The following is a 24,171-nucleotide window of genomic DNA, read 5'->3' as shown; positions in this document are numbered from 1 at the left end:
CACCTGTAATCCCAGCACTCTGGGAGGCCAAGGCGGGCGGATCACGAGGTCAGGATATAGAGACCATCCTGGCTAACACGGTGAAACCCCGTCTCTACTAAAAAACACAAAAAATTAGCCAGGCGTGGTGGCAGGCGCCTGTAGTCCCAGCTACTCAGGAGGCTGAGGCAGGAGAATGTCATGAACCCGGGAGGCGGAGCTTACAGTGAGCTGAGATCGTGCCACTGCACTCCAGCCTGGGCTACGGAGTGAGACTCCATCTCAAAAAAAAAAAAAAAATTTAAAAATTAGCTGGGCGTGGTGGCATGCGCCTGTAATCCCAGCTACTCAGGAGGCCGAGATTAGAGAATCACTTGAATGTGGGAGGCGGAGGTTGTAGTGAGCTGAGATCACACCATTGCACTCCAGCCTGGGTGACCAAGCGAGACTGCATCTCAAAAAAAAAAAGTTGGGTGTGGTGGCTCAGGCCTGTAATCCCAGCACTTTGGGCGGTTGAGGGGGGTGGATCACCTAAGGTCAGGAATTCAAGACCAGCCTGACCAACATGGAGAAACTCCGTCTCTACTAAAAATACAAAAATTAGCCAGGCATGGTGGCACATGCCTGTAATCCCAGCTACTCGGGAGGCTGAGGCAGGAGAATCGCTTGAACCTGGGAGGCAGAGGTTTCGATAAGCCAAGATCGCACCATTGCACTCCAGCCTGGGCAACAAGAGCAAAACTCCATCTAAAAAAAGAATAAATAAAAATACAAAATAAAAGTACAAAAAAATTAATCAGGCATGGTAACAGGTGCCTGTAATTCCAGCTGCTCGGGAGGCTGAGGCAGGAGCATTGGTTGAACCCGGGAGGTAGAGGTTGCAGTGAGCCAAGATTGTGCCACTGCACTCCAGCTTGGGCAACAGAGTGAGACTCTGTCTCAAAAAAAAAACAAACCCGAAACACAAAGCACATCTTGTGTGCCAGGCCCCATTCTAAGCTCTTCACACATAGCAAGTCATTTCATCCTGATAGCCTTCCCCAGCAGTGAGTGAAGCAGGCCCAGAGTGGATGGGGAACTTTGCCCAGGCTGTGCAGCCTGCTCAGGGCCAGCTTCCCTCCAGCAGGAAGGCAGTGGGATCCCACCTGGGCTGTATGCCCTTCTCTGCTTCCTGGGGGTCCTGGGGCTACCGTGGGAGAGGAGAGCCTGGGGACTCAGAGAGGGGGCACTTTTGTCTTTGAACTGCAAGCCATCTGTGGTGCTGTGTGGGGGGCTTGCTAAGACCCTTGCCACCTTCACCAGGGTGAGGACCCTGCCCTGTGGTGGGTGGAACCAAGACTCAGAGGTTCCCTCCCTGCCCTCAACCACCCCTCCCTAGAGGGGCAGCTGTGGGGATCCACTGAGCCCATGCCCCCACCTGCTGGCCCATCCAGCCCCTTGCTGGGCACCACAGAGGTGAGGACCCAGCACGTGCGAGGGCTTTTTTTTTTTTTTTTTTGAGGCGGAGTCTTGCTCTGTTGCCCAGGCTGGAGTACAGTGGCACGATCTCAGCTCACTGCAATCTCCACCTCCTGGGTTCAAACCATTCTCCTGCCTCAGCCTCCCAAGTAGCTGGGGTTACAGGCTCCTGCCACCATGCCCGACTAATTTTTGTATTTTTAGTAGAGATGAGGTTTCACCATGTTGGCCACGCTGGTCTTGAATTTCTGACCTCAGGTGATCCACCCACCTCGGCCTCCCCAAGTGCTGGGATTACAGGCCTGAGTCACCACGCCTGGCCGCATATGAGGGCTTTAATCTCCCCTGGCACTCTAAGTGCTCCTCGGTGCTGGGTCAACAGCGTAGTCACATAGGGAGGGGCTGGTCCTGGGTGCCGGGATTGGGGCCTTCCCAGCCACAGAGCCACTGTGGCCCTCTCCCCACAGGGAACTTCTAATGGATTGGGGTCCATAGATGACATCGAAACAGGTAATGTCCCTGATACGAGGAAACAAGTGGAAATTGGGGCCCCAGGTTGGGGGGCACTCAGCCCCCCACTCCCGATGTCCCCGAGAGGTCAGGGGAGTCGAGCCCCCTCCGCATCCCAGCCCTGTAGATGGGAGGGCCTCCGAGGGGTTCCCCACCCTGGTACTACCTGAGGCATGGGAGAAAACAGTGGGTTGAGAGCCACAGACCCGCTCAGGGAGGGGAGGGCATCTCTAGTCTGGCGGAGAGGGGTGCTGCCTCGTAGCTGGGTGCAACAGTCCGATGGCCTTCACTCCAGGCTGCCTGCACACCCCCACCTCTTCCAAAGCCCTTTCCCCTCCTCTTCCTCATTGGCTTCCAGAAAAGGTTGCCTTTTAAGAGTGTCCCCTGGAGAGGGCATTGCTTACCCCAGAGGAAGGAGGCAGCAATGGTGGACATTCAGGTATTGAGCCTGGGCCAAGGATTGACATCATAAGACTGAGGGCCCCTCCCTGTTCTGGGGCTGTGGCCTTCCTTGACCACCCCCTGAGCATCTGCCAGTGGGATCAGCCGATGGGGAAAGCAGGGCTCCTGGCAAGAGCTGAAAGAAGAAGGGAAGGTGTAGGGTGAGCATCACGGGGCCCGGGACGCCTCCTCCACCCCCACCAAGCAGTGCTCCGCTTCGGCTCTTGCCCACCCCATCCGCAGACTGCTACGTGGACCCTCGAGGCTCCCCGGCCTTCCTCCCTTCCACGCCCACGATGCCCCTGTTCCCTCATGTTCTGGACCTGCTGGCCCCTCTGGACAGCAGCAGGACCCTCCCCAGCACCGAGAGCCTGGATGACTTCTCAGACGGGGATGTCTTTGGCCCAGAGCTGGACACCCTCCTGGACTCGCTGGTGAGCCACACCACCCTCCTTGTGCTCCCCTGAGCCCCTCTCCCCGCTGTGTCTCCATTGTCCCAGGGGTGGAGGGAAGGCCCCAGTGCTCATGTCATGTGTCTCAGGAGGAGGCCTCAGTAGGGACTTGTTTGGTACAGAAATGAAGCTGCATACTGGGTGCGGTGGCTCACGCCTGTAATCCCAATACTTTGGGAGGCCAAGGCAGGCGGATTACTTGAGGTCAGGAATTCAAGACCAGCCTGGCCAACATGGTGAAACCCTCTCTCTACTAAAAATACAAAAATTATCCAGGCATGGTGGCGCATGCCTGTGGTCTCAGCTCCTCAGGAGGCTGAGGCCGGAGAATCACTTGAACCTGGGAGGCGGAGGTTGCAGTGAGCTGAGATCACACCACTGCACTCCAGCCTGGGCAATGGAGCAAGACTCCGTCTCAAAAAAAAAAAAAAAGAAAAAGAAATGAACCTGCAGAATGTCTGGCCAGAAGGGAACATAGTGAGCCCTGCTCCCCCATGGGACAGGCTGAAGCCAGGCGACAGGGTGCAGGTCTCCTTGCTTCCCCAAGTGCCTGATGCTGCCCAGGCCTGGGCAGTCCTGTTTTCCTCTGACCCCTCCCTCTGTCCCTGCCTCGTAGTCTCTGGTCCAGGGTGGCCTGTCTGGCAGCGGCGTGCCTAGTGAGTTGCCCCAGCTGATACCCGTGTTCCCCGGCGGGACCCCACTGCTACCACCTGTGGTGGGTGGCTCCATCCCTGTCTCCAGCCCACTGCCCCCCGCCTCCTTCGGCTTGGTCATGGACCCCTCCAAGAAGCTGGCTGCCTCTGTGCTGGATGCCCTCGATCCCCCGGGCCCCACCCTGGACCCCCTGGACCTGCTGCCGTACTCGGAGACCCGGCTGGATGCACTCGACAGCTTTGGGTCGACACGAGGCTCCCTGGACAAACCTGACTCCTTCATGGGTAAGGCCATGGGTGGGCACGTTCAACCTCCCTGGACAGGTTGCACAGTGCTGTGGCCTCTTTGGTCCCTGGAGAGTGGAGTTGAGTTACAGATCTGTTTGTCCCCATCACTCCTTAGCAATCCCGGGCCATGTCTGTGTGCTGCTGTCTCTGCAGTGCTCAGCACAGTGTGGGGCTGGGCTTGAGGGGTGGGTGTCTTGCTCAAGATCAAGCAGAGGAGAGCTGCGACAGTCCAGGCCTCTAGACTCCCAGTCTGGCGCTCCCTGCCCAGCCTCCCAGGACCCTGGGTCACCAGGCTGGTGAGATCCCATGGGATGATCCTGAGGCTGGGGGCGGGGCACAAGGTCATGGCCTCCCACAGCACCACTCTGGGCTGGGTGCCAGGGACCCAGGGAGGAAGTCGGCTTGTCTAGGCCCTGGTGGGGCTAGCTTTTGGCAGTCGGACACAGCCCAGGGCACTCGACTGAGAGGGCTTAATGGGACTGTGGGGGCACGGAGGGGACTTCACTCAGCCTCACGGACAAAGGAGGCTTCCTGGAGGAAGTGGTGACTAGGCAGGGTCTTGAAGGAAAAGTTCACCTGCCAGGCAGAGGAAGCAGGGGCACTAGCCTGACATGACGTGGCGCGGGGCTGGCTGATGAGCGGAGCAGCTGGGGTGGGGGCCTTGGTCTCCGAGGACCTGGGAGCAAGCTAAGGAACTTGGGCTTTCTCCTAGGGGCAGCGGGAAGCCCTGGCAAGTTTAAGCAAAGAGTGGGCACACTCAGGCTGGGAGGCATCTTTGCCCCAGGGGAGTGGAGAGGAGAGGATAGAGTCAGGGGTTCAGCAGGAGTAGGAGAGGATGTGTGGCCTGGGGGCTTCTCTGAGTCAGCAATACATAAGGGGAAGCCCTAGGAAGGCGCCTCACGCCTCAGAGCCAGAGCCACTGACCCCTATGTCTTCTCCCTGCCCAGAGGAGACCAACTCACAGGACCACCGTCCCCCTAGCGGTGCTCAGAAACCAGCCCCCTCGGTGAGTGACTTGAGTGGGGATCCAGGCCTCTCACTCCCTGCTGGGGGTTGTCGGTTCTAGAATTGGGGAATGAGCCCTCTGCATGGGGTAAGGTGCTGCATTCCCCACGGCGGGGCACTTCCAGAGTGGATGGATCAAAGATGATCACCTCGTGCCCTTCCTCACCAAGCTATGTGCTGGGCGGGCACACAGAGGGCACCACTGCCCTTGTCTGATGGAAGAATTCAAGTCTCAGAGGGTGAAGTGACTTCCCCAGTGTTAGTAGCATCCGTGGTCTCCAGACTCAGCCAGGTCCCGAGTTTAAAAGAGCATCTGGGGCCGGGCGCGGTGGCTCACGCTTGTAATCCCAGCACTTTGGGAGGCCGAGGCGGGCGGATCACGAGGTCAGGAGATCGAGACCATCCTGGCTAACACAGTGAAACCCCGTCTCTACTAAAAATATAAAAAATTAGCTGGGCGTGGAGGCGGGCGCCGGTAGTCCCAGCTACTCAGGAGGCTGAGGCAGGAGAATGGCATGAACCTGGGAGGCAGAGAAGTTTGCAGTGAGCCGAGATCGCGCCACTGCATTCCAGCCTGGGCGACAGAGCAAGACTCCGTCTCAAAAAAATAAATAAATAATAAAAGAGCATCTGATGAGGGGCCAGGCGTGGTGGCTCATGCCTATAATCCCAGCACTTTGGGAGGCCGAGGTGTGAGGATCACAAGGTCAGGAGTTCGAGACCAGCCTGGCCAACATGGTGAAACCCCGTCTCTATTAAAAATACAAAAATTAGCTGGGTGTAGTGGCGGACACCTGTAATCCCAGGTACTCAGGAGGCTGAGGCAGGAGAATCACTTAAACCCGGGAGGTGGAGGTTGCAGTGAGCCAAGAGCATGCCATTGCACTCCAGCCTGGGCAACAAGAGCAGAACTCCATCTCAAAAAAAAAAAGAGCATTTGATGAGGTTGCTACACTCTGACCTACACTAGCTGTGTGGTCCTGGGGAATTTCCCTAACCTCTCTGAGTCTTGCCTTCCTCCCTGTCTGCTGATGACTTGGGGGATTGGGGGAGGGCATGAGCACAGGCTGCAATCAAGGCCCCTCCCATTTCTGTGCTTTCACATTCAGCTTGCCTTCAAAGAAAGGCTCAGAGCCAAGACCCAGGTCACCCACTAGCCTGGGGGCTTCCCAAGGCGGTCCTGATATTCTAGACTCTTGGACCACGTTACAAAGAACTCCCCTGGCTGGGAGGGTGGAGGAAGAGGAAGGGTCCTGGGCTGTGGTTTTGCTCTTGAGTAGGATGGGGGGGTCATAGAGCACTCCCCACTTCTGGTGCCCTGGCTGGCCCCAGTGGCCTCAGCCATCATCCAGTGCCCACAATGGCCTCCTTCCTCCTGTCACAGCCAGAGCCCTGCATGCCCAACACTGCCTTGCTCATCAAGAACCCCTTGGCTGCCACCCACGAGTTCAAGCAGGCCTGCCAGCTCTGCTACCCCAAGACAGGTAACCTTTCACCTGCAGACTCCACCCCTCTGCCCAGAGAACTGGGAATCCCAGAAACATGGGATCCCAGATCAAAAGAATCCCAGTGTCTCAGTTGGAGATAAGTGCCAGAAATCAGAAGCCCCTCTGGGGCAGAAAAGGAAAGCGGCAGGAGTTTGGGGTCTGTCCCTGCCAGGGACCTTCACAGTTCTTTCTAGGGAAACACTAACATGGTCAGACTCACTAGAGAGTGAGAGCGGTGGTAGAAAGGGGATGGGTAGGCCGGATGCGGTGGCTCACACCTGTAATCCCAGCATTTTGTGAGGCTGAGGCAGGCGGATCACTTGAGGTCAGGAGTTTGAGATCAGCGTGGCCAACATGCTGAAATCCTGTCTCTGCTAAAAATACAAAAAGTAGCCAGGCTTGGTGGCGCTCGCCTATAGTCCCAGCTACTCGGGAGGCTGAGGCAGGAGGATTGCTTGAACCCGGAAGGCGGAGGTTGCAGTGAGTTGAGATCACACTACTGCACTCCAGCCTGGGTGACTGAGCGAGACTCTGTCTCAAAAAAACAGGAGGGGGGATGGGTGCCAAGAATGGGCTCCTTGGAGGGGCTTCCCCCAGCACAGTCCCCCGGTCTCCAGGGAGCAAGTAGCCAGGAAGGGTGTGGTGGGAGCTGGCAGGAGGCCCTCAGAGGGGAGGGGAGGTAGGTGTATAAGGAGAGGGCCGATTCCTACCCACCGCATGGGCCTGCCAGCCATCACCCTTTAATTCTGCTTCCGGAATTATCGTGTGTCCACCCTGCCGATAGGCCCCCGGGCTGGCGACTACACCTACCGTGAGGGCCTTGAGCACAAGTGCAAGCGGGACATCCTGCTCGGCCGGCTCCGGAGCTCAGAGGACCAGACCTGGAAGCGGATCCGGCCCCGGCCCACCAAGACCAGCTTCGTGGGCTCCTACTACCTGTGCAAAGGTGGGTGGGCTGCAGCAGGGCAGGCAGCACAGCTGGGGCCCAGCCCCTCCACCCCCAGCCGCCGCTCTGCTCCCCATCACAGGTAGACAGAACAGGGATGGGCCTCACAGCTGCACGGGAGGAGAAAGCCACGGCCTAGGCTCCTGGGGCCTGTGCAGGATGAATTCCACATCAGAATGAGCGTCTTCTTCCCTGAGCAGCTTCCAGAGGCAGGTGGGACACATTTGGGACATTCAGCCAGAGACCAAGCCCCTCACTGGCCTGTGCTCTGGAGTGTCAGGAGCCTACATGACTCGTAGGGGGCTGGCTTCTCTTACCACTGCAGGGCCCTGAGGGGCTGTGGGGCGGTGTACCCAGTAGCCACATGAAGCATTTAGGACTGGCGCATGGTGAGGGCTCCATCCACCTGAGCTGTCTGTCACTGTCCTCATTTCTGGCTCACATCAGCCTGGTTGGTATTTAATGGACATCCATCATGTTCCTGACTAGCTTCTTTCTGGTCCCAGCCAAGCGCCTTGGTCCCGCTGTACGGCGATGTGTGAATAGTCACGAATTGTTAAGACCTTCCCAGTGTAGCCCTTTCATTTCACCAGCATGCAGCCTCACAGCTCTGGAGGAGGAAATGGAGGCTTTGAGAGTGTACCCACGGCTCTGCCTCTTCCCCGACCTGGCCCCTAGCAGCGGCCCGCCCAGGCCTCCTGAACTTGCTCCTTGTCCTCCCAGCAGCCAGGCTGGTCTAAGGACATGTCACTCTTGGGTCGAAGGCCTCCATCAGCCACTGCCCGTGGCCAGTGGGATGAAGTCCAGATTCTGCAACAAGGCCTACACGTGCCCGTATCCACCCCCTCACCCCCTGCCCTAACCATTCCCCAAATGCACTGACCCTCCCTGATTCCATCACACATGCTGTGCCCTTTGAGCCTGGTCGCCCTCTGCTCCTCCTTCAAGCACCGCCTGAATTTGGGAAGCCCTTCTCTGCGGTGCTTCCCCTTGCAATCACCCCCACTCCCACCCGGGGATCTGCCCCACTCCTCCAGGTCTGTGGCCTGTTTGTCCTTGTGTGCCAAGAGCCTGGCAGAGAGATGGGACAAGGCAGACTTAGAGTGGGAGGAGGAGAAAGAAAAACAAGTCCCACCCCCAGGAAACGGCAGAGCTCCAGGTTCTGAGCCACCTTTCCTCTCTCCAGATGGCCCAGCCCCCAGAAATTTTGTTTTGGTTTGTTTTTGTTTTATGAGACAGGGTCTTGCTCTGTTGCCCAGGCTAGAGTGAGTGGTGCTATTATAGCTTACTGTAGCTTCAACCTCCTGGGCTTAAGCCATCTTCTTGCCTCAACCTCTTGAGTAGCTGAGACTACAGGCACATGCCACCACACCCAGCGTATTCTGTAATTTTTAACTTTTTTGTAGAGATAGGGTCTTAATTTTTTGCCCAGCCTGGTCTTGAACTCCTTGCCTCAAGCAATTCTCCTGCCTCAGCCTCCCAAAGTCCTAGGATTACAGGCATGAGCCACCGTGCCCAGCGCCCCTGCCAGCTTTATGTATTATCTCACTTGATTCCAACAACCCAGTCTCCTCCATTCATAGCAAAGACAGCTGAGGCTCAGGGACTAATGAGGAATCCTAGCCCAATTCTGTCTGACACCAAAGTACATGCTCTTAACCATGCAGTGTTATTTTCCTGGTGAATAATTGTTTTTAAATCCCTTATATTTGCCGGGCACAGTGGCTCATGCCTGTAATCCCAGCACTTTGGGAGGCTGAGGCGGGAAGATCACCTGAGGTTGGGAGTTTGAGACCAGCCTGACCAACATGGAGAAACCCTCTCTCTACTAAAAATACAAAATTAGCCGGGCGTGGTGGCACATGCCTGTAATCCCAGCTACTCGGGAGGCTGAGGCAGGAGAATCACCTGAATCCAGGAGGCAGAGGTTGCAGTGAGCTGAGATCGTGCCATTGCACTCCAGCATGGGCAACAAGAGCAAAACTCTGTCTCAAAAAAAAAAATCCTTTCTATTTATTCAGAGACTTTTCTACAAAAGCAGTCCTGTGGGGTGAGTGGGGTAGGAGTGATTACCGTACTCTGCAGGTGTGGAGTGCAGAAGGGGGCCTGGTGTTTAGAAAGGAATTTTCAGCTCTGCCAAGTCCTGGCAGCAGGGGGTGCAGCAGACCCTGCCTCACCTGCGTTGGGGTGCAGAAGGGGGCCTGGTATTTGGAAAGGACTTTCCAGCTCTGCCAAGTCCTGGCAGGGGGTGCAGCAGCCCCTGGCTCACCTACCTGTGTTGGGGTGGAGCCAAGCCCTGCCTGGCTCATGGGGCCAGAGCCCCACAGGCTGCAGTGGGGTGGCGAGGGTGCTGCGGGCTGCTGTCCCCGCCTGGCGGAACGTGTGTCCTGTTGCCTCTTTGCAGACATGATTAACAAGCAGGACTGTAAGTACGGGGATAACTGCACCTTCGCCTACCATCAGGAGGAGATCGACGTGTGGACCGAGGAGCGGAAGGGCACCCTCAACCGCGACCTGCTCTTTGACCCGCTGGGGGGTGTTAAGCGCGGCAGCCTCACCATCGCCAAGCTCCTGAAGGAGCACCAGGGCATCTTCACCTTCCTCTGCGAGGTACAGCCCGCCCACCCGCTGCCACCCCATAGGCCATGGCACAGACAGGGCCGGGGATGCTCCCTGGCACGGACCACCATAGGAGGTCAGCCCTGGAACCCGTGGGCTGTGGAGGCCTGGCCTTAGAATCAGTAGGTCCTGGAGGGTCAGTAAGTCAGGGTCCTAGAATACTATTTGCTAGAGGCCAGATCTGATCCAGCCCCCTCATTTTGTAGAGGCAGAAACTGAGGCTGGAAAGAAAAATCATAACCCTCACACCTGCTCTTTCCTGACAGCGGGTCATAGGCCGGGCTTGGCACGTTGTTTTCGTTTCTCATTCCTAGCCTGATGCGGTGGCTCACGCCTGTAATCCCAGCACTTTGGGAGGCTGAGGTGGGCGGATCAGTTGAGGTCAGGAGTTTGAGACCAGCCTGGCCAACATGGTGAAACCCTATCTCTACTAAAAATACAAAAATCAGCTGGGCGTTGTGGTGCATGCCTGTAGTCCCAGCTAGTTGGGAGGCTGAGGCAGGAGAATCACTTGAACTGGGGAGGCAAAGGTTGCAGTGAGCCGAGATTGCGCAACTGCACTTGAGACTCCATCTCAAAAAAAAATTAAAAATTAGCTGGGCTTGGTGGCATGCGCCTCTGGTCCCAGTTACTCAGGAGGCTAAGGTGGGAGGATGGCTTGAATCCAGGAGGTAGAGGCTGCGGTGAGCCAAGATCGAACCACTGCACTCCAGCCTGGGTGACAGAGTGAGACCCTATTCAAAAAAAAAAAAAAAAAGATGTCATTTCCATCGTCACGGCAGCGCTGGCAGGCAGATATCCCCGTTTTACAGATGTTGAGGCTGAGATTCAGGGTAGCGAGGAGCTGCCCTCAGCCACACGGACAGTGTCGTGCAGAACTGAGCTTCAAACCCAGGCAGCCTGTCCCTGGAGTCATGCCCACCTCCCAGCACCAGCTGCTGCTGGTGGTCCCCACAGCCAGGCCCCCAGGACACAGGCAGATTGAGGGCCTGTCCGGGGCTTCCCCTGCATCCCTTGTTGTGGGTATGATGTATTTGGCATTGCTCAGCCGTCCCAAGCGCCGTGTCCATGGCCCCACATCTCAGGCCTCCTCCACGTGCCTTCCCTCGGCCCTGCTGGCTTCGGTGGCCATTGCACTTCCCTGCCTGGGTTTGCCCTCCCCACAGGGCGCTGTCCGGTGTTTTCTGGGCTTGGAACCTCTCAGCTGGACTCTGATCCCAGCAGCCCCACTGAGCTGTTGTTAATTCCCTCCCCAAAGCTGTCCCTGAAGACCCCGCTTGGCCTCTGGAGTGAACTTGGCCCCTGTATCCCCACCCAGTCGTAGCATATTGAGGGCAGGGGCAGTGGCACGTCTGTGTCCGTAGAGCAAGGGCTCCAGGTCCGGGTTGCTGGCAGGGTTTGGTGCAGCTCAGTCCAACCCTCATCCCTGGCACCACCAGCCCTTCCCCCAACTCTTCCAGGTCGGGACTTGTGCCAACCTTCTGCAGGGAGCATTGGCCTGGGAATCATAGTTCATAGCCGGGTGACAGCCTGTAGTTCATAAAGCACTTGCCATTCCTTTTTATCTTTTTTTTTCTTGACATGAAGTAACCCCCTGCCTCAGGCATTGGGAGTGGTGGGATCAGAGGGAGGGAGGAGGGCGAGGAAGGGAGCCAAAGCCCAGGTCACCTGTGAGCTGGAACCAGAGAGACAAGACCACAGACCCTGGGATTCCCTTCCTCACTCCTCTGACGCAGGGCAGGGCTTGCAGGGACCCAGCTGTCCTTCCCCAGTAGCTGTGCGGGGTCCCAGCTCACCCCCTTCCCAGGTGGCCATGCCAGGTCCTAGCCCTTCCCCTCCCTGGGCAGATCTGCTTTGACAGTAAACCCCGGATCATCAGCAAAGGCACCAAGGACTCTCCGTCTGTCTGCTCCAACCTGGCTGCCAAGCACAGCTTCTACAACAACAAGTGAGTGGGACCCTCAGCCCAGGCTGAGGCCTAGGGGCCAGTGGAGAGTCCCCTCAGGCAGCTCAGATGGCTGAGGAAAGGCTGAACTGAAAGGGTGGATGTAGGGTGCAAGGAAAGGGGCAGAATTTGGGAATCAAATCCAGCCTCCACCTGGAAAGGATGGGAATCACATTTGTCGAACATCTGCTATATTCCAAGCATCATCTTGGGTATGTTAATTATCTTAGCCATCCTGTGAGGGAGGAGTTACTGGCTCTGTTGTACAGAAGAAAAAGCTGAGGCTTGGAAGTAGCTTACTTAGCTTACTCAGCAGACAGCAAGTAGGGGGCCTCGTCTCTGACTCTAGCCCAGCACCCTCCAATGTCATGACATCAGCGTCAGGCAGTGAGGGGAGGCCTGGGTCAGGTCTGGCATCACCCCTTTCTCCCTCTTGTTCCCCTTGGTTCTGCCATGGTGTGCATATGGAGCCCAGGCCCTGCAGTCAGACAGACCTGGGTCCAATTCCTGGGCCAGTCCTGTCTTACGTCCAAGCCCGGGTTTCCTCGTCTGTAAAGTTGATGATGCTCTAGGCTCCTGGGGCTGCAGTGAGGGTAATTAAGACTCCTGGCCCAGAGGACATGCTTGGTTAGTGTTCCTCAGGATGCAGGACCAGCTCTGCAGAATCAAGCTGGAAACCTGAGGGCGGTGCCCTCTGCTTGTTGGCAGCTCCATCTTTGAATCCTGGGGGAGGGACAGGAGTAAAGCAGCCCTGGGACCCAGGCCCAGGGGTGCCTGAGCATAGGAGCCCTGTTTCTGCCCTCCTGTGTCATCCATGGCCTGGACTTTGTACATAGATCAGGGGGTGCCCAGGGAAAGCCTGGCACTGGGAAGGTGGCCCTACCAGGAGAGAAGGTCAGAGGGGCTGCGGACTGCATCGTGCCCCTCCTGCCCACCCGCCAGGTGCCTGGTGCACATCGTCCGCTCCACCTCCCTCAAGTACTCCAAGATCCGCCAGTTCCAGGAGCACTTCCAGTTCGACGTGTGCCGCCATGAGGTGCGCTACGGCTGCCTGCGGGAGGACAGCTGCCACTTCGCCCACAGCTTCATCGAGCTTAAGGTCTGGCTGCTGCAGCAGTACTCAGGTGAGGGGCAGGCGGTGCAGGTGGAGGGTAGGTGACTCGGGTGAGGGGTGGGCAGTGCAGGTGGAGGGCAGGTGACTCAGGTGAGGGGTGGGCGGTGCAGGTGGAGGGCAGGTGACTCAGGTGAGGGGTGGGCGGTGCAGGTGGAGGGCAGGTGACTCAGGTGAGGGGTGGGCGGTGCAGGTGGAGGGCGGGTGACTGAGGTGAGGGGTGGGCAGTGCAGGGGAAGGGAGCACAGGACTGACTGGGGGTGACAGGCCAGGGCCCCATGGTCGCTGGAGGGGGCTTCGGGAGAGTTCAGGAGAGGTGGCTGCGGGGTGGGCTCTCTGGAGGAGCTAGTGTGTCCCAGGCACCACAGAGGAGAGAAGCTCCGCTCTCAGGGCGCTTCCAGGCTTGGAGATCTGGGTTTTTCCCCTCGTAGGCACTGTCCAGGGAGCACGGAGAGGGGAGAGGGAGTCACCTGGGCTCCTGCAGCAGCACCTCTGCTTGCTCCCTGGGTGGTTGGCAGCAAGTCCTCGCTCCTCACTGAGCCTCCAGTGCTCATCTGGGAAATGGGGAGCCCCATCTCTACCTCGCAGAGCTGCTGCAGGGTTTGGAAGGTGTTCTCCCACTCACCCACCAGGGATTTACTCAGCACCTTCTCTTGTCAGGGCGTTCAGCCATGGTCTAGTCGAGGCCCTTACTTTCAGAGAACCTACATTTATAAGTGGGGGCCAGACAGACAATATATAAACAGGTGAATAAATCCTGTATTCCATCCATTCTAGGATGCACATTTACCCCTACTGCCTGTCATCATTTAATTGGCACCATTTTGTCAGGCGGGGATTTAAAATGTGGTACATATAACACTCAGTGTCTGCTTAGAGTTGATGAAATGCAGTGGTAGCATTTCAGGTGTGCCTCGGTATTATGAGGAAGTTAAAGCCGAGCAATGGGACAGAGACAGACTCGGGGATGGGAGCATTTTAGGTAAGATGGCTGGGAAGGCCTCTCTGAGGAGGTGACTTTTGACCAGGGAAGGGCAGGGAGTGCATTCCAGGAAGAGGGACCAGACTGAAGGCTCTGAGGTAGGAACAAGCTCCACACAGAAAGGGTGGTCCCTGGGGTAGAGCAGCTTAGTCAGTAGAAGGAGAATGAGGCCTGAGAGGCTGGAGGGAACTGAGCATGTAAGAGTCTCTAGGCCTTAAACAGGAACAGCTGGGGTTGTTCTAAATATGATTTACAGGGCCGGCCGCGGTGGCTCACGCTTGTAATCCCAGCACTTTGGGAGGCCGAGGCGGGCGGATCACGAGGTCAGGAGATCGAGACCACGGTGAAACCCCGTCTCTACTAAAAATACAAAAAAATTAGCCGGGCGTGGTGGCGGGCGCCTGTGGTCCCAGCTACTCGGAGAGGCTGAGGCAGGAGAATGGCGTGAACCCGGGAGGCGGAGCTTGCAGTGAGCCGAGATTGCGCCACTGCACCCCAGTCTGGGCGACGGAGCGAGACAAAAAAAAATACGATTTACAGTATCTGGAGAAGGGTTTTAAGTGGGTGGAGTTATATGATCTGATCAGTACTTTGCAAAAGTCACTCTGGCTGCTGGGTGGAGATCAAGGAGCAAGGGCAGAAGCTGAGAGATCAGGGAGGGTGGCTCAGGCCAGGGTGGTGATGCTGGAGGTGGGAGAAGTGGTTAGATTCTAGGTGTATTTTGAGGGTGGAGCCAACAAGATTTGTTGATGGACAGATATGAAGTATGAGACAAAGGAGAGCGTCAAGGTGGACTCCAAGATCAGAGCAACAGGAAGAATGGGGCTACTATGTTCTAAGAGGGGGAAGGCTGTGAGAGGAGCAGCTCACGCTCAACGTGGGACATGGGAAGTCTCAGCTGCCTGGTGGACTTCACGTGGAGATGTTGGAGGCAGCAGATGTGGGGGTCTGGAGGTTCACAGGAAAGGTCTGGCCTGTAGATACATACTTGCAGATCATCAGCAAGAAACTGGATGTCAAGTGCAGTGTTTTGCCCCAAGTAAGCACTGATGATGATTGGCTGTCGTGGAGCAGGGGCCACAGGTCAAGGTGGAAGGCCACATCTGTTGTGGGAAAGATGTGAGAAAGATGGAGAGCATTGAGAAGAGGGCAGGCTTCACGGAAGAGTTGTGAGCTGGATCTCCAAGGACGGGCTCAGTGGCAACAGTCTGAGGCTGGCGGGGAAACAGACTGGGGAGTCCATGCCACCAGGCTGGGGTATTTGCCCTTTGGGGACTGGCAGTAAAGGGCCGTGGTACCAAAGCGAGCTGATGAGCCAGTCTGGGCAGGCATGGAGCCCTAAGTGCCAGTGAGGCCAGGGGCTGCCAAGCAGGCACTAGGCTTGCAGCCCCATTGAGGGAGATGGGGGTCAGGGAAGGGTGCTGAGTCACCAGCCCCAGAGACAGGGTCACTGGCATGGGAGCAGGGGACTCCCTACCACAGTACAGAGCCAATATCTTTCTACTGCATTTTCCCACTCTTGGTTGCATTTAATTCTTTCACTTCCAGTGAGGCTCGGAGCAGGTCTTTGTTCCCATTTTGCAGATGGACAAAGTGGTTCCCTTGCACCCCATGTCTTACTGTGGCTGGGCTGAGAATAGGGCTCTTCCAGCTGGGCCTCGGGGGGCCCTGGCACCTCGTGGACCCCTGCCTCCCTCCTTGCTGAGCACCTTGAAAGATGCCTGTGTCTGCCCCCACCCTCCCCAGGCATGACCCACGAAGACATCGTTCAGGAGTCTAAGAAGTACTGGCAGCAGATGGAGGCGCACGCGGGGAAGGCCAGCAGCAGCATGGTAAGGCCTTCTGATACTATGCCATTATTCAGATTTCGTGAATTGTCCCCAGATTACAAAGAGGAAAGCTCTAATTTTACAATAGAGAAATGTTTACAATGGAGGCACCTTGAATCAAGTTACGAAAGTAACTTGGATAATGTACACATTCAGCTGTTGTGTCTCATTTTATTTTATTTTGAGACAGGGTCTTGCTCTGTCACCCAGCCTGGAGTGCAGTGGTATGATCATGGCCCACTGCAGCCTCCACCTCCTGGTCTCAGGTGATCCTCCTGCCTCAGCCTCCTGAGTAGCTGGGATTACAGGCATGCACCACCACACCCGGCTGATTTGTCTATTTTTTAAGACCATGGGGCTGGGGATGTGGGGCTTGCCATCTTGTCCAGGCTTATCTGAAACTCCTGGGCTCAAGCAATCCTCCCACCTTGGCCTCCCACCTTGGCCTGTCAAAGTGCAGCGATTACAGGCATGAGCCTTGTCGTGTCTCTTTTTCATCTCTCTTGATGAAGAAACAGTTTTTTAGTCTTTGCCTTGTGTTGCATGGACATTTTTGAAGAGCCAGATGTTTTGTAAAAGGTCCATCCCTCTGGGCTCATGTGAGTTTCCTCATTCCACAGAGGTGATGTCATGTTCTCAGCTCACGCATCAGGGGATGCATCATCTCAGTGTGTCCCTTCACTGGTGACAATCTAATTAAACTTTCATAACTTGATTCAAGGTGCCTCCATTGTAAACATTTCTCTATTGTAAAATGAGAGCTTTCTTCTTTGTAATTAAGACTATACTTTCAGGGATCATTTCTATAGTTTGTAATTAATAAATGTCTTCAGAGGCCGGGCGCAGTGGCTCACCCCTGTAATCCCACCAGCCTTTGGGAGACTGAGGCAGGCGGATCACGAGGTCAGGAATTCGAGACCAGCGTGTCCAACATAGTGAAACCCCATCTGTACTAAAAATACAAAAAATTAGCCGGGTGTGGTGGTGGGCGCCTGTAGTCCCAGCTACCTGGGAGGCCGAGGCAGGAAAATCGTGTGAACCCAGGAGGTGGAGGTTGCAGTGAGCCGAGATCACACCGTTGCACTCCAGCTAGGACGACCGTGTGAGACTCCGTCTCAAAAAAAAAAAAAAAAAAGTCTTGGGAGGCCTGGCGTGGTGGCTCACGCCTGTAATCCCAGCACTTTGGGAGGCTGAGGTGAGCGGATCACCTGAGGTCAGGAGTTTGAGACCAGCCTGGCGAACATGACGAAACCCCATCTCTACTAAAAATACAAAAGATTAGCCGGGCATGGTGGCGGACGCCTGCAATTCCAGCTACTTGAGAGGCTGAGGCAGGAGAATTGCTTGAACCCAGGAGGCAGAGGTTGCAGTGAGTTGAGATTGTGCCATTGACCTCCAGCCTGGACGACAGAGTGAGACTCCGTCTCAAAAAAAAAAAAGAAAAAAAAAAGGTCTTCAGGAGAAATCCGTTGAGACCTTGTAAATATCCCAGTACGGCTTGGACTGACACCACTGATTGTGGTATCCCCTCCCATCCCTCCTGATCTTCGCCATAGTCCTGAAGAGAGCATGGGATTGTGGCATTTGCAGATGGGGAAGCTGAGGCTGAGAGATTGTTAGTGACTTGCCCAGGGGCACACTGAGTGGGGCAATTCCCAGGTTCTCTGATGTCCTGTCCGGGGCTCGCTCTTCTCCATCCCACCTGCAGCATTCCCGTCCATCACCCCCAGGCGGGGATCGGAACCCTGGCCCTCCTATCTCCTGGGGTGGGTGTGAGGCTCACAGGAGCCAACCTAAGCTGCCCTGTGCTCACATCGTCCCCAGGTGGTGGGATCACTGTAACTATAGATGACAGTGGAGGACCCTGGGGCTCAGAGGGGTGGGCACAGCACCCAGGAGACAGTAAGTGTGAGATGAGGCCTCCGTGCCATCCAGGCATGAGCACTGACCCTTTCATCCACATGAGGCCACCCGCTGATTAACTTGGGGGAAGGCTGGGCCCCTGGACTGCTCAGGAGGCTGACCAGAGTGTGGCAGGGAGCAGGGCAGGCTGCCTGGGGGGGTCCCTGGGCCAGGCTAGCTGGCAGGGCTGCCCACCACCTCGAGCATTCCCTTGCTTCCTGACTTTGTTCCTGGTCCTCTTCTCTTTTTCTCCCGTCTTCCTGGTCCCTGCTGCCCTCCATCAGTCTCCCGTGAAGTCCTCTTTTCCCCTCCCCATCTGTTTCTTTTTCCTTCTGGCCAGGAGCCTGGCAGAGAAGGAGTGAGGAGCTGATGGGACCTTTTAAAGAGAGAACACTAGCTGGGTGTGGTAGCGCACCTGTAGCCCAGCTACTCAGGAGGCTGTGGCAGAAGGATCCCTTGAGGCCAGGAGTTTGAGATCAGCCTGGGCAACATAGTGAGACCCCTCCTGCCACTTGCTATGGCAAGGAGCTGGTGAGACTATGCAGTCATCAACGTGGGCATGGGGTCTGGCCCTGAGGGAGGAGCTCAGCACTGCAGTGGCTGTCAATAGTGCAGTGGCTAAGCCACCATACCCTCGGTGCCCCCTTTCTCTCGCCTGGGAAATGGTAATAATGCCTTCCTCTCATGCTTCTTGTGAGAATCGAGGGGAACACCCAGAAATCAGTAGCCACATGGGTGCACTTCTTGCCTGCTCTAGTGCAGGCCATCCCACTCATAAAGGCATGACCTCACCTTATTATCAGGGTCATACGTGTGTTATTCTGGGGCTGAGCAGCCCACGAGTTGTCCAGCGCCAGGCCAGGGGTCAGTCAGCAATGAGGACAGCTCCTTCCTGCTCCAGGGCCGACCCTGGGCAGGGCAATGCTGGGGACACAGGGGAGTAGGCCACAGCTTCTGCAGGCGAGTTCCTATGGCAGGAGGGTCATGCCCAGCAGCCTGCAAGAGCAAGGGGTGACCCTGCACTCGAGGCTCCTGGGAAGACAGGGAGGCTCGAGGTTACATGAGGGAGAGGGGACAGCTGGTGCATTCACAGAACAGCAGGCTGGCCAACGTAGCCAGCTGAGGGGGTTCAAGGTGGCGGGAGACAAGGCAGAGTGAGCATTTTTCCTACCTCTGGCCCCCAACCCTGTCCCGGGGTGCAGAAGAGCAGACCAAAGGCTGGGGCATAGGACAGAGAAGGAACGTGGTGGGTGGGGCCTTAGAGACCAGCAAGGCCTTGCCCTGGAGGGAGGGCCAGAGACCAGGGCCACTCAGATGCCTGTCCCACCGCCCAAGGCTGACTCTTGCCACCACCACCCCACCCCCGCCAGGGCGGCTTCCCATCTCCTGGACCCCCCGCTCTACAGGTTCGGCACTCATAGCCGGGTGAGTCACTCAACAGGAGCAGTTTAGAGACTGTGGGAGCTCACAGAATGGACAGCTGCAGCTTAGGAGAGCTCCGGGGCAGGCTTCCCACAGGAGATGTGCTTGAGCTGAGTTTTGAAGGACAGTTTCTAGAACAGGCTGGATGAAGAATGCAGGAAGGGCAGTGGGAACAGCCTGTACAAAGGCAGGGAGGTGTGGCGGAACGGAGCTTTGCCCTGGGAAATGCAGCATCCACAAAGCAGGCCTCCCAGGGAGTTGGGCGAGGCAGGGACCAGCCACAGAGGGTGGAAAGAGGAGCCCCGTTCCAGGCCTGGCTCCCCTGGGAAGCCCTTGGGCCTGCAGTTGGGAGGTCACTGCCTGCCAGGAAGACCCGGGAGCAGACCAGCTTATTCCAAGGCTCTCCCGGAGGCCACCTGTGTGGAGACCCCAAGGCCTCAGGCCTGGTGCCTTGCAGCTTCACCAACCCCCCTCCCCATCCCCACACAGGGTGCCCCGAGGACACATGGGCCCAGCACCTTTGACCTGCAGATGAAGTTTGTATGTGGCCAGTGCTGGAGGAACGGGCAAGTGGTGGAGCCCGACAAGGACCTCAAGTACTGTAGTGCCAAGGCCCGGCACTGGTAAGTGGGATGCCAGGTGGGGGCTCAGGGGGGATGGGGCCACCCACCACAGGTGTGGAGGCCAACTGAGAGAGGCCAGGGCTCTCCACAGAGGTCACATAGCGCACAGGCTGTGCCCTGACCTCTCCCCAACCCTGCTCTTTCCTGGAGCTGGACCAAGGAGCGGCGGGTCCTTCTGGTGATGTCCAAGGCCAAGAGGAAATGGGTGTCAGTGAGGCCACTGCCGTCCATTCGCAACTTCCCACAGCAATACGATGTGAGCGCTGGGATGGGGGGCTGGGGGTCCCCAAGGAGGCAGCGATGCTTTCCAGCGGGACTCAGAGGATCTCCCCACGCCCACCCCACAGCTCTGCATCCACGCACAGAACGGCCGCAAGTGCCAATATGTGGGGAACTGCTCCTTCGCACACAGCCCGGAGGAGAGGGACATGTGGACCTTCATGAAGGAGAACAAGAGTGAGTGGGCAGACGGGGCGGGCGGGCCCTCCCCCGGTGTCTCTTCAGTGCTGAACGTCTCAACTCACCAGCGGGCCCAAGAGCGTCTGCTGCACCCCTTTGCTGCCTGCCCTTCTCCACCTACCCCAGGCCGGGCCCTCTCTGAGGCCAGGTCCTGAGGCCAAGCGGCCCATCAGCAGGACTTGGGACGCCCACGGCTCCCAAATCAAGTGGGGACCATGGGGCAGAATGGATGGAGAAGCCCCTCAGCAGGTGCCCTGTCCCTGTCCCCTGCCCAGTCCTGGACATGCAGCAGACCTACGACATGTGGCTGAAAAAACACAACCCAGGGAAGCCTGGGGAAGGGACCCCCATCAGTTCTCGGGAAGGGGAGAAGCAGATCCAGATGCCCACAGACTACGCAGACATCATGGTAACACCCCTGCCCTGCATGCTCAGGGCTGTGGTCGGGGCTGTGGTCTGAGCCTCACCTGGGAGGGGCAGCCTGGAGGGCCCAGCCGGCCAGCGCTCAGTTTCTCCAAGGGAGGTGGTCCGGGCAGAGGTGTTGGGGAGCAGGCACCCATGATGGCTGTGCTCCCAGATGGGCTACCACTGCTGGCTCTGCGGCAAGAACAGCAACAGCAAGAAGCAGTGGCAGCAGCACATCCAGTCCGAGAAGCACAAGGAGAAGGTCTTCACGTCCGACAGTGACACCAGCGGCTGGGCCTTCCGCTTCCCCATGGGCGAGTTCCGGCTCTGCGACAGGTGCTCCTGGGAGGGCAGGGCCTGGTGGGACATGGGGTGGCCCAAGGAGATGGAGTCTGTGGCCAGCTCTGGCTCCTCTTGGCCTGGAGGTGGTGTGCAGGGAGTGGTGAGGCTTGGCTGTGCCTGCAGCCATGGGGGTGGTGGGGAAGGGTGGATTGGAGGGCTGGGCTCAGACCTATCCATACCTTTAATTTGCAGCTGTGGGGCAGATCCCAGAGAGGGAAAGGACACCCAAGTTTTCCCTGAGCTGGGACCCAGCTGCCCAGGGAAAGGCTTGTCTTGGGGGAGGTCAAGTGGCTGCCCCCAGATTGATAGCCTGGGGTGGGAAGGGCACAGAGCTTGGGCAGTGAGCCTCCTGCCACCCACAGGCTCCAGAAGGGCAAAGCCTGCCCAGATGGGGACAAGTGCCGCTGCGCCCATGGACAGGAGGAGCTCAATGAGTGGCTGGACCGGCGCGAGGTGCTGAAGCAGAAGCTGGCCAAGGCTCGCAAGGACATGCTGCTGTGCCCACGGGATGACGACTTTGGCAAATACAACTTCCTGCTGCAAGAGGACGGGGACCCTGCCGGTGCCACCCCAGAAGCCCCTGCTGCTGCTGCCACTGCCACCACTGGGGAGTAGGGCCAGGTGTTGGCCGTGGGCGAAGTCCTGGGGTCAGGGGGTGGGGTGGGGCCAGAAGGCCTGATAGAAGGGTCAGGGCAGGCCAGGGGGCTGGGGGGCCGCCCTCATCAGGCAGCCCCCAGCCCCCTGAGGCCCCATCCATCTTCTCCCCACCACCACCCCAGTGTGCGTACCCAGGCGCACGTGCTGCAGCCCCCAGAGGCCCCGCTGAAACCTGGGCTGCCCTTCCCCAACTCCCACGGCTCTCCTGGTTGAGGAGGGAGGGGCCTGGCTGACCCCTCCAGCTTCAGCCTCCAGCTTTAACTTCTGTCTGCTCCTAATGGGGGCCCAAAGCTCAGGGCTGGGGAGCCTGGGGTCCCCACTTGAATCTGCAGCAGGGGGGTCCTTCTCCCTGGCCCGTCCTCATCTCACCCCCTCCCCCTGGGGGCAAATCAGGACACAACAGAGGGCGGAGGCCCCATTAGCTTTAAAATGTAGCCCCAGGATGGAGCTGGGCACACTGTGCTGGTCACTTACCCTCTGGGGCCTCAGCTTCCCCTCCGGAAGGCTGGGAGGAGCTGGGCTAGATGATCTTTGGAGCTTAAGGAGTCCCGGCCCTTTCTCGGATGCCACCACCTGAACCCTGCTCCCTCGGGGGCCAGTGAAAATAGACTATAGGTCCTCAGAGCCTTCAGAGATGATCCAGCCCAAACCCCATTTTGCAGAGAGGAAAACTGAGGCCTAGAAGGGAGGAGTGGTCCGCCCAGGGTCCCAGCACAAGGCAGAGCTGGGATGAAAACAGGGCTGAAAAGACTCAGGGCCAATTATTGGCTGAGCCCACAGTCCCCTCAGCAGGGATGTGATGGTCTCTGAATCGGTATGCAGCTGGGGTCCCAGGCAGCCCTGCCTGGGGGCTGGGGAAGGGAGGCCCAGAGGAGGGCTGGCTATGTGAGCACCCCATGAAGGGACTGCCTTCCAAGGGGCGCCCAAGGATGGTCCCTTTGGGTGCAGCAGCAGAGGTCGCCTCCCGACATGCGCTCTGGGAAAGGTGGCAGAGGGCAGGACACCATGAGCTCAGGATCTGTGCGAGGTGTGGGAGGTGGGAAGGGTGAGGGTCTGGGGGATGTGGAGAAAAGGGAGGCTTGACCCCGGGCACCATGGGCCACTCCAGGATGGGACACCGCCCCTCTTTCTTGGGGACCCAGTATGTCCTCTTCTCTAGACCCAGACATACAGTTATAACCGTCTGTCCTAGCCCCTCCCTGATCCCTGGCCCTACCCGCTGTCTGGGACTCCAGTGGACCCCCCACCCCTGCCCCCACTCACCAAGGCCTCTCTCGTCCCTCTCGTCTGACATGTCTGTGTGCACCCCCCTCCTCTCCACCCTACCCTCCATGGGCAGATCCACCCTCCCCTGGTTCCCCAGACATTCCAGAATGCCCCACACCATTGGCACAGGAGTGGGGCAGCCCCGGAAGGAACCAGGGATTAGGCTGTAGGGGGGTGAGAAGGAGAGAAGGGACCACCCCATTCTTCTCAGCGTGCTGACACAGTGACAGGCTGCCCAGGGCTGGAGGGGACGCTGTTCCTCCCGCCGCCACTGCCCAACCTTTCCTGATAATCGTGGCATGCACTCTTTCCTCTTCCCTGCCCCACCCCCTGCCCCCAGCAGGCCAGCACTGCAGAGTTTGGGTGCTGGTGGTGTGGCTGTAGGGGAGGGGAGACCACACCCAAGGTGGGGGCTGTGGCCATGTGTGGCCGTGATGTCGATGATACTCGTTTTCCCTGATCCGTGGTGTTGCAGTCTGTTGTCACCAGCCTTGTTTCTAGTGTGTATATATGTCGCCCCCGTGATGCATATATACACAGGTATTAAATATATCGCTCTATATAATATTATATATGTGTGTGGTATCCAAGGAATCACTTTTATGAGGGCTAAAGATAAAGAATTTGGCCAGAAAATGCAGCCATCCTTGTGTGATTAGGAGGGTTTCAGGGGCCACTGGACTATTTGCAAGGTGACAGGGATTGGAGCCATGGCTCAGAGGTGATTCGGGCAGCCAGGGGCAGGAGCCACCCTCCCAGGCCCAACTCTGCTAGCTTCCCAGACCACCCCCATCAAGTGCGGAGAGAGTGGGAGTGCTCAGGGAAAGAAGGTGATTTGTATTTGTGTCCCCGCTGAAAGGAACAGGATTCAAGTCCAGAGTTTTCATCTTCAGCCTGTGATCTGTCCAGGGACCCTTGGGATCCGGGGCTCCCTGGGCTGGCCAGAGCTGGAGCCCCCACAGGGTAAGGAAGAGAGTGGGAGGTAGAGTATGATGGGGAGGAGGGACAGGAAGACCCTTTTAATGATGAAGGTAACTATTTCAGTTGTGAGCCTTCTAGGGCCCCAGGCTGGGAGGCTCAGAGGGCTGAATCTGGGGCCTGTGTTCCCCCTGGCAGGCAGGGACAAGATGGCATGGCAAGCATGGGGGCAGGGTGGGTGGGGAGGGATGCTGCATTTCTCAGCTGGGCAGTAATCAATTTAATGGTCCTTTAAAGTGTCTGTGTATTAAAAATTTAAGAATACCACACTTTAATATTAAATATTCATAAGGTCTAGTATCTTGATAATAATGTAGATGTTTTAATAACAATTTTTGTCCTTCTTAAAATAAAATGAAAGAAACTTGCTTCCTTTAGCCTTTGTTCTAGAAAATAAACTTGTGCATTTTGA

The 24,171-nt window shown here is 57.3% G+C and overlaps 1 protein-coding gene, 1 long non-coding RNA gene and 1 pseudogene across 4 annotated transcripts in view; 2 read left to right on the top strand and 1 right to left on the bottom strand.

The window, feature by feature from the left end:
- The window catches only part of ZC3H7B (zinc finger CCCH-type containing 7B), a 53,997-nt gene extending 29,826 nt beyond the window's left edge, over positions 1-24,171 (top strand). For all 3 annotated transcript variants that reach the window (XM_030815470.1, XM_030815472.1, XM_030815471.1), the window contains 16 exons: positions 1,905-1,947; positions 2,632-2,822; positions 3,457-3,778; positions 4,729-4,787; positions 6,171-6,270; positions 7,058-7,219; positions 9,624-9,829; positions 11,686-11,786; positions 12,726-12,907; positions 15,623-15,708; positions 19,519-19,652; positions 19,803-19,908; positions 20,000-20,108; positions 20,387-20,520; positions 20,689-20,852; positions 21,221-24,171. In XM_030815470.1, coding sequence (XP_030671330.1) covers positions 1,905-1,947; positions 2,632-2,822; positions 3,457-3,778; positions 4,729-4,787; positions 6,171-6,270; positions 7,058-7,219; positions 9,624-9,829; positions 11,686-11,786; positions 12,726-12,907; positions 15,623-15,708; positions 19,519-19,652; positions 19,803-19,908; positions 20,000-20,108; positions 20,387-20,520; positions 20,689-20,852; positions 21,221-21,473 — 2,352 coding nt within the window. In that variant the 3' untranslated portion in view covers positions 21,474-24,171. The remainder of the gene's footprint in view (positions 1-1,904; positions 1,948-2,631; positions 2,823-3,456; positions 3,779-4,728; positions 4,788-6,170; positions 6,271-7,057; positions 7,220-9,623; positions 9,830-11,685; positions 11,787-12,725; positions 12,908-15,622; positions 15,709-19,518; positions 19,653-19,802; positions 19,909-19,999; positions 20,109-20,386; positions 20,521-20,688; positions 20,853-21,220) is intronic.
- Positions 14,418-19,500, bottom strand: LOC115835942. Its single transcript, XR_004030916.1, has 3 exons — positions 18,779-19,500; positions 18,400-18,639; positions 14,418-14,979 (listed from the first exon to the last, which is right to left on the bottom strand). It is a non-coding gene; the product is annotated as an uncharacterized LOC115835942 (long non-coding RNA).
- On the top strand, positions 16,484-16,584 carry LOC115836212 (annotated as a pseudogene).

Source organism: Nomascus leucogenys, chromosome 7b, assembly GCF_006542625.1.
Source record: "Nomascus leucogenys isolate Asia chromosome 7b, Asia_NLE_v1, whole genome shotgun sequence".
NCBI lineage: Eukaryota > Metazoa > Chordata > Mammalia > Primates > Hylobatidae > Nomascus > Nomascus leucogenys.
This window is presented reverse-complemented; position numbering and strand designations above follow the sequence as displayed.